The 13855-nt window shown below is 35.2% G+C and overlaps 2 protein-coding genes across 4 annotated transcripts in view; both read right to left on the reverse strand.

Annotated features, from left to right (window-relative positions):
* LOC134542951 (uncharacterized) overlaps nucleotides 1-13855 on the reverse strand; it is a 647441-nt gene that overhangs the window by 529336 nt on the left and 104250 nt on the right. The window lies entirely within an intron of this gene.
* On the reverse strand, nucleotides 1888-9038 carry LOC134542949 (uncharacterized). Of its 3 annotated transcripts, none has more exons than XM_063387572.1 (5): nucleotides 8328-9036; nucleotides 7649-7791; nucleotides 5887-6285; nucleotides 5681-5811; nucleotides 1888-2894 (listed from the first exon to the last, which is right to left on the reverse strand). In XM_063387572.1, exons 1-5 carry the CDS (start codon nucleotides 8549-8551, stop codon nucleotides 2781-2783), a joined length of 1011 nt encoding a protein of 336 aa, XP_063243642.1. In that variant the 5' UTR covers nucleotides 8552-9036; the 3' UTR covers nucleotides 1888-2780. The 3 variants fall into 3 exon arrangements, with proteins under 3 accessions (XP_063243642.1, XP_063243644.1, XP_063243641.1); XM_063387574.1 differs by having other exon boundaries at nucleotides 5681-5952; nucleotides 6076-6285; nucleotides 8328-9035; XM_063387571.1 differs by having other exon boundaries at nucleotides 5681-6285; nucleotides 8328-9038.

The following is a 13855-nucleotide window of genomic DNA, read 5'->3' on the forward strand; positions in this document are numbered from 1 at the left end:
AAAAAAAATGGGTCAAATATTTTACAATGGTTTTTATGTTTTGTTAACGGCATTTGCTATATTAATACGAAATACATTTTTCACAATAACTAAGGTACATGTTCAAAAGTTTATTTGCATTTTTAATGGAATTTTGTAGAAAATTAGGCCAAGAATTATAACTCCTGCAAAATATATAAATCATTATTAATATCGTCACACATATTAGTCTTGTTTTATTTCACATGTTGCATTCTTGTTACAGTAAGTAGCTACTGTACTTTTTTTATCTGACAACTGAATTACATAAAATTATTTTGGTATTTGGTCTTAGCTCAGAATTTTTAACGTGAAATTTCAGATGTCATCATCTTTAAAAAAATCAGACTTCATATAACTATGTGAGTTCTTACTGAAGCAAAACAACTCTTAGAGACAGGTTTTCAAAAAGTAAAATGTGTTAATTTAAAAAAAAAAATACTGTTGGTTTTTTTTTTGGAGTTCTCTCGTAGATTATCTGGAGAAAATTTATTAGAAAAAGTTAACCTCAACCATAAGAATATTTTGCTTTCTATCAACATTTGAAAAAATAATGTTTTATCTAGATATCGTTCATAACATGAGAATAAGTGCAAGTAGAGTTCATTAAATACTTTAAAACATAGCTACCATACATTAAATCTAGTAGATCACATTAAGCGGGAATTCAGTACGATCTTTCTTATTACTGAGTAATTTTTAACCATATGTTATCATTTGAACAAATTAGGGCCATATCAAGTATACTAGATAAAAATGTAAAATAAGACTATCATTTTCGTAGGAAGTAATTTAAGCATAGCTTTATTATTAAAAAAAATTTTTAAATTCCTAACACAATCAAGGGAATTAAAATAATATTCTAGCTAACAAAAGTCTTTTTTAAACAAAGGGATTTTGGACACATTGCAACACTAATAATGGACGTTCGAGTGAAGAGTAAATACTCCAAGAAAAAAGTTGGTAAACTGCTGCATCTCAAAAGATAACCAAAGGAATGAATGTCGATACGGTAGACAGAACAGCATAAAGAGCGTTATATCTTACACTCTGCCATATTAACACTATTTCACTTCAGGCGATATTTAACTCGCCTATATATAAAGACATTTTACAGTGATTATTGGTTCATCAGGTCACATCCTCTGATGTGAAAACGACTAGATAAACACTTATTTCATTGTCTGTAATCTGCTACCCAAAGAACCCACAAAATTATTGTGGCTGTCTATAGTTTAACCAAGACAAGATGGTTTATATTGCTCAGTGGTCGATAATTAAGTAACAACATTTGGCGGGTTACACGTGATTGAGTAACCACTTCTTGTTTATAAGTGGCTCAGTGTCAAGAGAACTGTAGTGGTAGTCTAGCAGGAGATTTCGCGGGTTCATTTAACGACAATCTGAACTCCGAACACTTGTATGTTATTGCGCCGTCTTCTGTTGGTCCACAGCTGTTTTGACACGCCCCTAAGGCAGTATAAATAATAAAACCAAACACAACTGAACGGTCCAATCACATACAAGTCATTCAAATTAGAATATCTTCTCAAGGACAGCAGCCAGTGAAAGAGTGATTACAACCCGTCAAAGCATAGCAACAGCAAGTCGAGCCTGCAAGGCATTGAACCCAATTTACCGGGTATAAAAAAAACATCAAGGTGAAGCAGACGTGTATATGAGTAGTAAGTCCATCCACGGTAACCTCCTACTTTTCTGAAGCCCTGCTTTTCACCGGATCTACTTTAATGTCACTATGTATCCTTCCGCCGTATGTAAACAAAAACATTGCCATGTGACAAATGTCAAATGGTTTGTTTACAATCACCAGCTGTCAAAACAATGTGTGTATGTATGTATGTATATATATATATATATATATATATAAGTAATTTGAATATGATCTAAGTATACATGTATATGTTCATAACATTATTTATGATACCCAATGGTAAAAATATTAAAAAATAAGTTTGTTAGCTAAAGAAATAACATATAATTTAAAGTAAATTTTTAGGAGAATATATAAATTTACAACATTTATGTAAGCAATAAATATCATCATTTAGTACAGTTCAACACAGTTTTCTGCATCTGAAAAAAAAAGTATTGTAAATTATACATATGGCTGTCCATCTAAGCAATCTGGAAAAGACTAAGGATTGAAGGTTTAATAAAATTAACAAATTCAGATGAAAACATTTAAAAATGAATTTTCTTCTTTTATTTAATAAACCCCTACCATTTTGCCGGTTAAGGCCACAAATAAAAATATGGTTATATACATTTTCCTGAGTATACTTATTAGACAAAATCATAATTTTATGAACAGTAAAATTGTGGTGAAGAATTGACAGTAATTTCTATACCACTTATATGCATTATTTATTTGTGGCCCTGGATGGGGACTGGCTTTTTGTTTTCCAAGTAAGTTCACTGAAAAATGAAGACACACAACAAAATAAAATGTTTCACATACACCTATACGAATCCAGAAATGAAATTTATTATTAATTTCATAATACGTGTAATATAAAGTTAATACATAAAGTTCCAGTAATCAACATACTTAATGGGAATGCATAAAAGAAAAAAAAATGTTTCAAACCCCAATACTTACAGTTGCCCAGGTGTTTATTACATACAGACCTCAATAAGAACACCCGGGTAAATCATCAAGAGGAACTGCCAGTACTTCACTGTCTCCATCTACTTGCTGTGTCGTAACCTCAAATTCTTCGCTGTCACTGTCTTCACTTGAACTATCCTCGCCGAGGTGGATGATGAGTGGAGGAATGGTGCCGCTGTCTATGTGGACTTCTCTCTCCCAGTCTGCTTGAATTAGCTTCTCCACGTGATCCACACACCTCGCCCATCTAAAAAAATTAATGTATACAGTAAAACCTCTATATAAATGACCTGTTTATAGCAAAAACCACTCTATAACAAAATATGTTTGTTTCTGTCAAAACGGCATAGTAAACAATGCATGGCATGCTCTTTATTACATACAATTTTGAACTCACTCCACAAGAAACTATTTTTAAACACAACAAAACTCATTTAATGTGTTTTCCTCAACTATCAAAGCTATTATTTAATACTTGAAGTAACATGTTTTGTTTTATGTTATCTGAAAAAAAAATTATAGTGGTTTATTCAAGATATAATAAAGCTGTAAATATTATATATGTTATCAATAAAGGCTTAGAATGCATATGATAAAATATTTATTTCATAAGTTTTGTGTTTGTTTTTGGTTAAAATTTGTCCCAGACAAAAACAGTGAGATATAGCGAAAATTTAATTTTTTGAATAGTTTTGATGATTTACTGTATATGTATTTCACTATAATAACATAACTTTTGAAAATACTAATGTGCAAGAACTACATGTGTAAATACCTATTCAAGTTCGCTAGATGAAAATATTCAAAATTCTCTACGTTGAAATTTTATCTGAATATTGAAATCTGCCTACAGCACTGAACCCACCATAACTTTAAAGTCATTGACACAAGATTAAGCATAACAGAAAGTAATATCACAATTACTAATAAATACAAAACTATTTATGGAAATGAAACAATTGCAAATGGACTGCAATTACAAAAAAAAAAAACCTTGCAAATGTCACCACTGTTAGATCTAGAAACTACACAGATATGTATGAATCACATGGGAATAAAATTACAAACACAAACACAAACACGAACACAAACACATACATGCAACACATTTTCAAAACGACAACTACACAAATACAAACCACTTATTTTTACCAATTGTTTTAAAACTGTATTACTGGTATATGAATATACACAAAATGATAATCACACTATACACACACTAGCACACAAAGTTATCAAAAGGAATGGTAGGACCAGGCTGCTAGGCAACAATACTTACGTATTATGTAAAAATGTATGGTAAGGGTTTTGCTGAAGCTTGAGGAATGTTCTACAGGAAAATAAAACAATTTCTACTTCAAAAGGAATACCCCATTGGTCATGCAACATGAAAATACCTCTCTGGTGTGGAAGCATCAAGAGCCTCTTTCCAGATGGCTGCAACTGCATCATTGTCAAATCTCTTGGCCCGCCCCACGTTACTATTGTAATGGTGTTTACATTGAGCCCAAACTAGTTCGATTGCATTATAGTGGCAGTGATAGGGTGGGAGTCGTAGAATTTCGTGGCCATAGTTACGAGCCAACTCGTCTACCTCATATCTGAAAAGTGTGTTAGAACAAGGTGTATACGTAATTTTTTGCAACTATCTCACTTTTAAAGAAATGCTGTGAAAAAAACGAAATAATATACCGTATTCGGGGCTTGTTTTGTTTAGCTATTCTCAGCAGCTCCACTTTCAACAAATTATTTTCATGTTTTATCCCATTCTTCTCCAGCCACGCGATCAGTGCAGCCTTGGTCCAGTTCGTTGTAGGTGTTTTCTCAACCTACGTTATGCCAACATTTAACTAAATACTCAAGTAGCTGATAAGAATTCATGACAGTAGAACCCTGTTACAATTTTACTGCTTATAAAGTTTTCCTGCCTATAATGTATTATTTTTCAAGTCCAATATTTTCCCTATAAGGACAATGTTTTTAATTCCTGGATATAATGTTTCACAAATTATGCGTTTCGTGCTTGTAATGTTCACTTCATAAAATTTTAGAAGACGAAAAAAATTAAAAGCCTTTGTCTATACTGTCTATGTATATGTGTATGTTAGCAGTTAACTGCCTGTTGACACCCTTGGAAAACAAATAAATTCATAAATTTTTAGCCATTCTGTGTGTTTTCAAATGTATTCACTTAAATCACATGTTCAAGTGGCAAAAGAACTGGACTTAAGCATTTCCACTGTAAACACTGTCGTGAATTATGACAATTTTACAGCAATGAGACAATGTGTAAGTAAAGACAAAGCAGATAGAAGCTGGAAGCACCATGATGTTAAAGAAAAATAGTTTTTGGCTTGCTACAAGCAAATTGGAGCATCAAATATATCTTTATGCAGCTTGTTGAGTCCATTGGCAATAAATCCACACTAAAAAGTACTAAATTGAATTTCCTGCTTATGTTTTTTTTTCTTGTAGCCCCTTAAAAACAAATTATAACAGGGTTCTACTGTACTTATGCAAAGCAAACATGTGTTTTGGCATATTGTCGTAATGAATTTCTAAATTTAACAAAGCATGTTAGTTTAGTGACTAGAAATTTTTTTGAAAATATTATTTTAATTTATTAAGTAGGGCAACAGAGCATTCATAAAGTGGGTCCTTTTACCAAACAAGTAATTATGTCATTTTCAAATGCTGTTTGCAATAAAAAAAATTTATTTGGTATTTCAAACCCTCTACTAAATTAGTTTGCACTACAATGTAATTCAATTACATTATATATATATATATATATATATATATATATATATATATATATATATATATATATCTGTGTGTGTGTGTGTATTCAATTTCAGCTCAAACATTATAGTTTATAAAAATGTAGTGTAGGCATACTATTAAGATAACAATTATTGCTGGCAAAATGTATTAGTCTCGAATATTCGTACTTATACACAATAATAAACACATGTAAATTTTTCACATTACAATTTGAGCAATAAAAAGACACTGCTTTACCATTGCACATACCTGGGTGCTGTGATATGAAGCATTGTCCATTATGATGACACTGGGTTCCTCAAGATGCACCAACATGTCTTCAAACCACATCAAGAAAGTTTCCCCATTCATCTCGCCATGGTAGTCTGCAGTCTTCTGACCTGAAACAAAAAGTAATCCTGCTCCTGGCACAAAGCCAGTGCGCCCTCCAGCATTAACAACAATAAACCTTTTACCATCTCCAACAGTACGTCTCTTCGCAGATTGTAGACTCTTGTCCTGCCATGACTTTGATACAGTTCCTGAAAAATATATGAAATGGAAATGAAATACTTTGTATTGGACCACAGAACAAATTTTCAAATAAATTAATGCCTTGCCTCTCTGGAAAATCCATGTTTCATCAACAAATATGAAATTGGCACCTCTTTCTTTTTCTTCTTTATACTTTCTCAAGAAATCTATTCGCTGCAATACTATGTTTTCATTCTCTATCAAAGCTTTTCGTCCATCAACAGTTGTCCATGAAAATCCCATCTTCTTTAACAATTTATGAAGACTTGATCTTCCACCATAATAATCTATTTGTCTTTCCCTGATTTCTTTCAAAATGGTGTCGACTGTAACATTCAAACCTGTAAATTTATTGCATACATTAACAATACATGAAATAACAGAGGTACACAAAACTAAGCGAAACCACAACCCCGTAGAAGATAATTTAAGTGCACAATTTACATTTATTAAATAGTTTTAATAAACTTACATTTCAAAAATACTTTTAAATTAATTTAAATTTTGTAGTTTGCTTAGAGGAATTCTACATTGCAGTATTTTTGTCTGCAATGATATGACGATTATATTGCGCGTTTGTATTGAAGTTGTGTAAAACATTAGTATTTCAGCATTCAATTTAGCAATCAATAAGTTACAAGCTCTACACTGTGTTGTAGGTAAATGTTTTGTATCGTGTATCCCATGTGATCCCTAGATCTTTATGCATGAACCTGTACATCCTATTGATCGTGTGGTGCATGCTTTTTTTCATTTATTCAGATCAAAGATCCTGAACATAATCAAATATTGTGGTATAGCAAGAATAATTATCATAAGTTTAATAAAACATATATATTTTCATTATTATACAACTTTAAATCATAACTCATTACTACATCACAGGTTTTTAGTTTTGGTTTTGTACAGGATTTTTAAACGTAATAAATTAGAAAAGCAAGCATCATCAATCACAGGATCAATATTTGCAGGATCATGCGATCAGGATCAATGTATCGAATCGGATACGCGATACTAAACTTTTACTGTTTTATAACCTTCTGTTACTTCATACACTAACACACAGTTTGTCTGGCTAAGTTGTGTTTTCATATGATACTTCATTACAATGAAGTAGGCCTATTGTTTATAAAATAACAATACCCCTATATTTTCTAAAGGGTTAGGCAGGGCATGACACTATTTTGCAATAGAATATATATTGTACTGGACCCTGCCACACAGTACAATTTAGCCAATTAAGTATCCCAATTTTTTTTAATAACCATGCTTGCTTAGACCACAACTCACTAATTTGTAACCAATTACTGCTAAAGCGCACAACTGGATATTATTGATACTGGAAATAGTCATTATTTAACCTTCTGATACATCATAAAAGTTGAGGTTATTTAATATGTATACTGTGTATAACGATATAAACATTACTTGTAGTTTTAGAATGTAACAATTTTCTTTCTATCTTTAACCTAACCTTAAAAGGACGTGTACCTATTTCATATGTTGCACAATATTCTATATATCAATACCATATCAATAAAGAAACCTAACAAACCACCCAAAAATGTTAAGTATTTTTAAAGGACAGATGATATCGGAAAAAAACTGAACCGGTCAATCTGCATATGGATATATGAAATGAATACAATTAAGTAGGGCCTACCCCAGTTGTATTGAAACTACTCTTCAGTATCAAATTTTTACCTTCAGCGTACATCCTGTAAATTGCATTCCTGATTGCATTTACTGTGAAATCGTCGACTGTGTCAAGTGACTTTCCTTCCTGTGGCCTTTTTTTCCTCTTTTTTCCTGGTGTTGAAACTTCTTCAATGTCTTTCTTGTAGTACCTAACCAAAAAAAAAAAAAAAAAAAAACATTTGTCATAACACTTCCGGGGACCCGTTCACAATACGCAGTTAGGCAGTGTTCCAAATATGGCATTTTGTCACAAATATTTGCTTTGTGGTCACTAAATGGAAACATGACAGACTTTGTCCACGAAATTAATGAAGTGTTTTTTTATTTATTTTGTGATCTCCCAAACAGATGAAAAACTAATTAAATGCAAATTATAAAATCACTCCCTTATGTTATAGTTAAACCTATCATAAAGTTTATAAACATCGTTATAAACAAACGTGTATCACACCCATAAAAATACTTGAAAGTGCCTATATTGTTATTGTTAGGACCTGAGTAGGCCTAATATGATTTTAGGTTAACTTTTCAACAGAGACGCCACATGGCGGTGTTGTCTCACACCAAAAAATATAAATTGGAAATAAAACACAAAAAAACTCGTGAGTTAAAACACAGGCCGACAATACTTAGGACACAGTCGATATTTTTTTTACGTGCATGAATACGAAAAAAGCATACTTACTTGAGAACAGTTGACTTTGCGATGTTGAGAAGAAACGCGGTCGTCTGCGTAACGTCACATTTCTTCAAGTCGCCTTTTCTAATTAAAACATATAAGTTCTGAGCGACGTTAATGATGTCCATCTGACGCTGCGACGAAGTAGCTTTCCCCATCCCGGAACCAATTACCATTACAGCAATCACAAGAACCACACAAAATATCAAAACGATAACAAATTCCATCATTACAATAGTAGATAATAAATAATATAACAAAGTTAAAATACACAATATTAACACAAAATCCTGAAACACAAACTGTACGTTATTTCACGGTCAGTAATATATTAAAACACACTGCAATATGGCGTACAGACTGCAGACTGCAGACAAACGGCTGAAAGAGAAAACAAACAAGTGACTATTAACATTATTAATGCGCGACCACGGTTTCGGCACGTAATATTTTTTTACCGTTAACATAACGTTTTTATTTCACCAGAGATTTAAAAAAATGTTCAAACTTAACAAATACCCAAACAAATTCTTAAATACACGCGGAAAGTCAAAAAATATATATTTTGGCTATGGAACTATTTCGTTCTAATCATTGCCAACACACCACTTCTCTCACTGTTTCATTTACACACATGCGAGATCATTAATATTAATAATATTGTACATAGATAGTTACTTTTTTTGTAAAATTTTATTTAACATCATTATACGGTAATTTAGTGTTAATGCATGTTTAATATGCATATGATGGAAAGTATTTTTGCAAACGAACCAAACATGCTGCATCCTGGTGTGTTTTTTCAAAGGTTCGTTTAAAAAAGTAGGAGGTTACCGTGGATGGACTATATACGAATGTCGGTCCGGAAACTGGCTTCTGGCTGAGCAGCCGGGAGCCGATCCACATCTCTGACGTCACGTCCTTCTCTGTCGTCACGGCGGCCATCTTGGATAAGCGTAACGGGACATAATGTAACGTGACAAGTAGATCACGGCGGCCAATTTGGATGACGTCATTGTGTTCTCGAAAATTCCGGCATTGTGTTTTCCGCCATTTTGGATTATGACGTCACCGTTGCAATTTCCGTTACAGTTGCCATCTTTAACTTTTTTATTTATTATCTGATTTTAATAAAAAAAATTTAAAATATTATAAAAAAATTCACTTAATAAAATTTTAATAAACTATTAATAAAAAATATACTTTTACGACACAGAGTTCGGAGTCCTCGGTTCGAACCAAACGAGTGCAAATAAAAAAAAAAAAATGGCGGCCGATCCTTCCCTCACAGTGGACGTAGGCAGACTGACCCCCACCACTTTTTTCAAAGCATATATGTCGTCACCTAGTATGACGTCATGTCCGCCATCTTGTCTTCGATTCTGGAAGCCATCATCATCATTGTATCGTCGGCGGGAGTGCACTGACGCCATGTTAGTTTAATTCTTATCCACTAGAGTGCAGTAATCATTTATTACTGTGAAATTTGGCCACCATCTTGAAAATCCGTAATTATTTAGCTAGAAATTCGGGAAAAGTTCCAAAATTTATTAAAAAAATCACTCATTAATTTACATATTGATTAGACCGATTCCTGTTCTCGGTTCGATAATTGATCGATTCAATAATGTTTAATTTTATGTAAAAAACAATAATTTCAATAAACCATGTTCAACATTCTTAAAGAGACTCTAAATCCTCTACTACCATCATCCTATCAGACATAAAGACCACCATATTGGAAATACGTAATTTTAATGCTAGATATTCGGGAAAAAGCTCAAAATTCATTAAATAAATTTGTAATCTATATAATGATTGATTAGATCGACTAAGGTTCTTGGTTCGATCCCTGGCCGATACAAAACTACTTTAATATTTTAAAAAAGTACCTCTAAAGTGACAGGTTTGAGAAAAAAAAACACCACAAATTCTTTTAAAAAAACTTTTATTTCATAAATTCAATACACTACTACAAGTACAAAAAAATACACAGACAAATTACTAAAGTTTTATAGATTTCTCGATTTCCGCATCAGCCACCCACGAATTAAAGCGAGGTGGAAAGCCCCACCACTTGACGTAGGACCGTCCATTTCTTCGTTTTATAATCTTCTCCACCAAGTACGTATCGGGATACAACGTAGGCTGAATCTCTTCGGCATAGAAGCCTCCATGGATAGGTTTGTGGTCCAAATCTTCGAGGTAGTAGGTCCTAAGCTCTGAATCACGAACATGTGTCACACGGAAAAGTTCAGGACTCCAGTCCGCAGTGAAACCTTTCTCGAAGATACCTTTCTGCTTGGAGATTCGCACAATGTCGTCGACGTTAGCTTTACGCTTTCGTGGATATTTCTTCTTCGTGTTGGAAAACACTGTTTGAAGCAGGCGATTGTCCTTTACGTCCTTTGGCTTCATTTTCGTGGTAGAATGCACCGTGTAATTATACTCGCTTATTAGTTTCGGCAAGATGTCAAGCCACTTGTAATTTCCGTTAGCTGTGAACTGTCACCACATCTTGGTACGCAAAGTTCTGTTAAACCTTTCGACAACGGAGGATTTGACGTTACTAAATGTAGAGTAGTGTTTGATGCCATACTTCTTCATCAAAGCCTTGAAGGTCGCATTGTAGAATTATTTCCCGAGGTCCGTTTGCAGGTGCGATGGTACACGTCCATTACGCAAAATATTGTTCATGGCCTTGGCTACGTCAGTTGCAGTCTTTGATTTGACAGGTCTAGCCCAAGCGAACTTGCTATAAACATCGATGACTGTCAACATGTACTTGAAACCTTTATTCAATTGGGAATACGGTATCATCTCAACAAGGTCCGCCTGGAATAAATCGTCAATTCCACGAACTATGACTTTGCGACGAAGGTATTTCCGTCTAGCAGGAGCATGAAGTTCGCGAGCGATTCCGGTTCGACTCATTGTATGTAGCCGGCTTCCCTCGGTTCTTCAAGTATGGAGACTATTTCGTTGATGTGCGAATAGTTTCCTACACTAAGCGAAGCATGTAGAATTCTAAGGCGATCAACTAATTCATTAGGGTCGTCGCAATATACATAGTTAAATATCTGACTACTTTCAAGCTCTTTTAAACCTTCTCCATGTATTGTTAGTTCACTGAAGAGATTAGCGAGAATGTCCATTTTTTCATGATCTTCATCTTTATATACACCACTATCTGGATCGTTATCGCGAAAATGTGCATTGGTTAGTTCTAGCAGTTTTTTGTACTGTTGTAAGTCTTTGTGAGAATATCCTTTAGGCTCCCTGCGAAACAGCAATTCGTACAGACCAGGAGTATCGCGTGTTTTGAACGCTTCTACGCGCACGGTATTTCCTGGTAGAAGTCTATTTCTTTAGCACCGAGGAACCACTTATTATGTTTTCTGTACACTCTGTAGGTCGTGTCATTATTCCAGCTCGTAAACGATATCAGGTATGGTCGGACCATTGCATTAACTTGATGTCCCTTTTTCGGTATTTTTTTCTTGTGCATGGACTCTGTACTTGTTAGGTCCTCTTTTTCTCGATCTGGTTCATATTTCTCTTCTTTACAGTTGGCATTTCATCTTCAACTTCTGTCTTCACAATGATGGATGGTTCTTCCTTGTTTTTAAGTTCGTCGAGGCGACTAGTGATTGGTTTAAATATCTCCTCATTTTTCATCTCAGGTGCAAGTCTGGTTCGTCTAGCAAGTAAATATATTTCACGAACAGACCATATAGCTCGATGAAGGTCACTGGCCAGGTCCGACATTGTACTGACTGAAAACTTATTGCAAGACCTCCTTATATACTTTTGTTATTCATTCGCAGAAATTTTTTTCTTGTGTTTGGCTAAATCTGAATTTTTTGACAAGTGAGATAGTGATGCTTTCAGACTACTTTGAAAAGTTCTCAAATCGTCACGTCTTTGTGCATTCGATACTACGATCATGTCGCGAATGCGAGAATCCGAGGCTTCCACACGCTGGTCGATGGCAACGAGATACTCTAGTAATTCTTTTTTCACACTTTCCACCTTTTGAGCCAGTAGCGAAATGTATTTGCGGATAACGTCGTCATGAGACTTGAGAGCAGTACGTAAGTCTCGACTGCTGCGTCCAAATTTAGAAATGCTAAGACTCATGTTTGGCGATAAACTGATCGAAACCTCGTCTGTACCTGCCCTTATATAGCGGCCAATCTTTGACTATAACTAGGAATCCGTGTTCTTCTTTCCAACACAAGGAGCACATGTCTTTGAATTCCTGGAACGTCATGTCGGTGTTTACGTGATCGTCATAGCGTGGCGTAAATTAAGTTCGTCCATGCGAAAAAGCACTATAACATTCGCATTATCTCGTAGGAGATGGTTTGGTATTCTACTGTACGTCTGACACAGGTAAACGCAGTCTACCTTGGCGTGTCTGCCCATGGAAAAGTACTCTTGTATTATGCCTTGTTTCTCGCACATTACATCGTCGAAAACAAACACGGAATTGGCTTTTGCTTCGTCGGTAGACACCACATCGGTATTATCGCTAAACGGAAAATACTTCAGCTCTTCCACCGAGCGTAGAACAGTTGCTAGGCGCTGGTACTTTGGCTGTTGCAGCGATTTGGAATACAAGTAAACGTTTTCGAACCGAAGACCGTTTGGTTCCTCCAGTAAACTCAGTGAAACACACGTTTTGTCGCAGTTTGACGGAACCGCCATTATGCATCGTACAGCAGAAGGCAACAGTAAGCCATGTCGTGATTCACGCGCACTAAATACATCGTCTTGCGTAATGCGTACGGGCAAACACACGTCTTGCTTGACGACCTGCATTGTACTAAAGTAATTGTATAAAATCAAACACATTTATACTTTCTGGTCAGTTGTGCGTAATGACTCGAAGAGGTAAGAACAAACAACACATCGGCGCGGGACTCGTGAACTCGCTGATAAACAACCTACCATTCGAGCTACACATTCCCGGCTACAGATTCTGCGGCCCCGGCACTAAACTAGCGAAAAGGTTAGCTCGCGGTGACATGGGCATTAATTCACTCGACGAAAAGTGCAAGCAGCACGATATCGCATATTCATTAAGCAAGGACCTGGAATCCAGACACCGGGCCGACGAGATATTGGCACAGGAAGCCGAAGATATAAGCAAATCGTCGAACGCGGGACTAGGAGAGAAAATCGCAGCGTGGGGCGTATCTAAAATCATGAAGGCAAAGACGAAATTAGTAATGGGTGCTCGTCGAGCCAGCTCCATCAAGTCAAAGACTAACTCACGCAAGACCAAACGCAAGACTGGTGCAGGCGTGCAAAAAGCCAAGCAAAAATTACAGACTCTCGACAAGAAGATTATAGGAGGATTTCTTCCTTTGCTTTTGCCTGCATTGGGTGCTCTCGGCGGCCTCATCGGTGCAACGAGCGGTATAGTGCGGGCAGTCAACACTTCGAAGAATGAGCGCAAGCAGTTAAAAGAAGCACAGCGACACAATGCCAACATGGAAGCCATTGCCATCGGTAAAAAAAAAACGGCG

Source organism: Bacillus rossius (genome assembly GCF_032445375.1).
Source record: "Bacillus rossius redtenbacheri isolate Brsri chromosome 9 unlocalized genomic scaffold, Brsri_v3 Brsri_v3_scf9_2, whole genome shotgun sequence".
Classification (NCBI taxonomy): Eukaryota; Metazoa; Arthropoda; class Insecta; order Phasmatodea; family Bacillidae; genus Bacillus; species Bacillus rossius.

Coding starts and splice junctions, on each gene's coding strand:
- LOC134542949 (XM_063387571.1), bottom strand. CDS start 8,551: ATGATGGAATTTGTTATCGTTTTGATATTTTGTGTGGTTCTTGTGATT. Junction 7,792..8,327: donor GCAAAGTCAACTGTTCTCAA/GTAAGTATGCTT, acceptor TTTTTTGGTTAG/GTACTACAAGAAAGACATTG. Junction 6,286..7,648: donor TTACAGGATGTACGCTGAAG/GTAAAAATTTGA, acceptor ATAAATTTACAG/GTTTGAATGTTACAGTCGAC.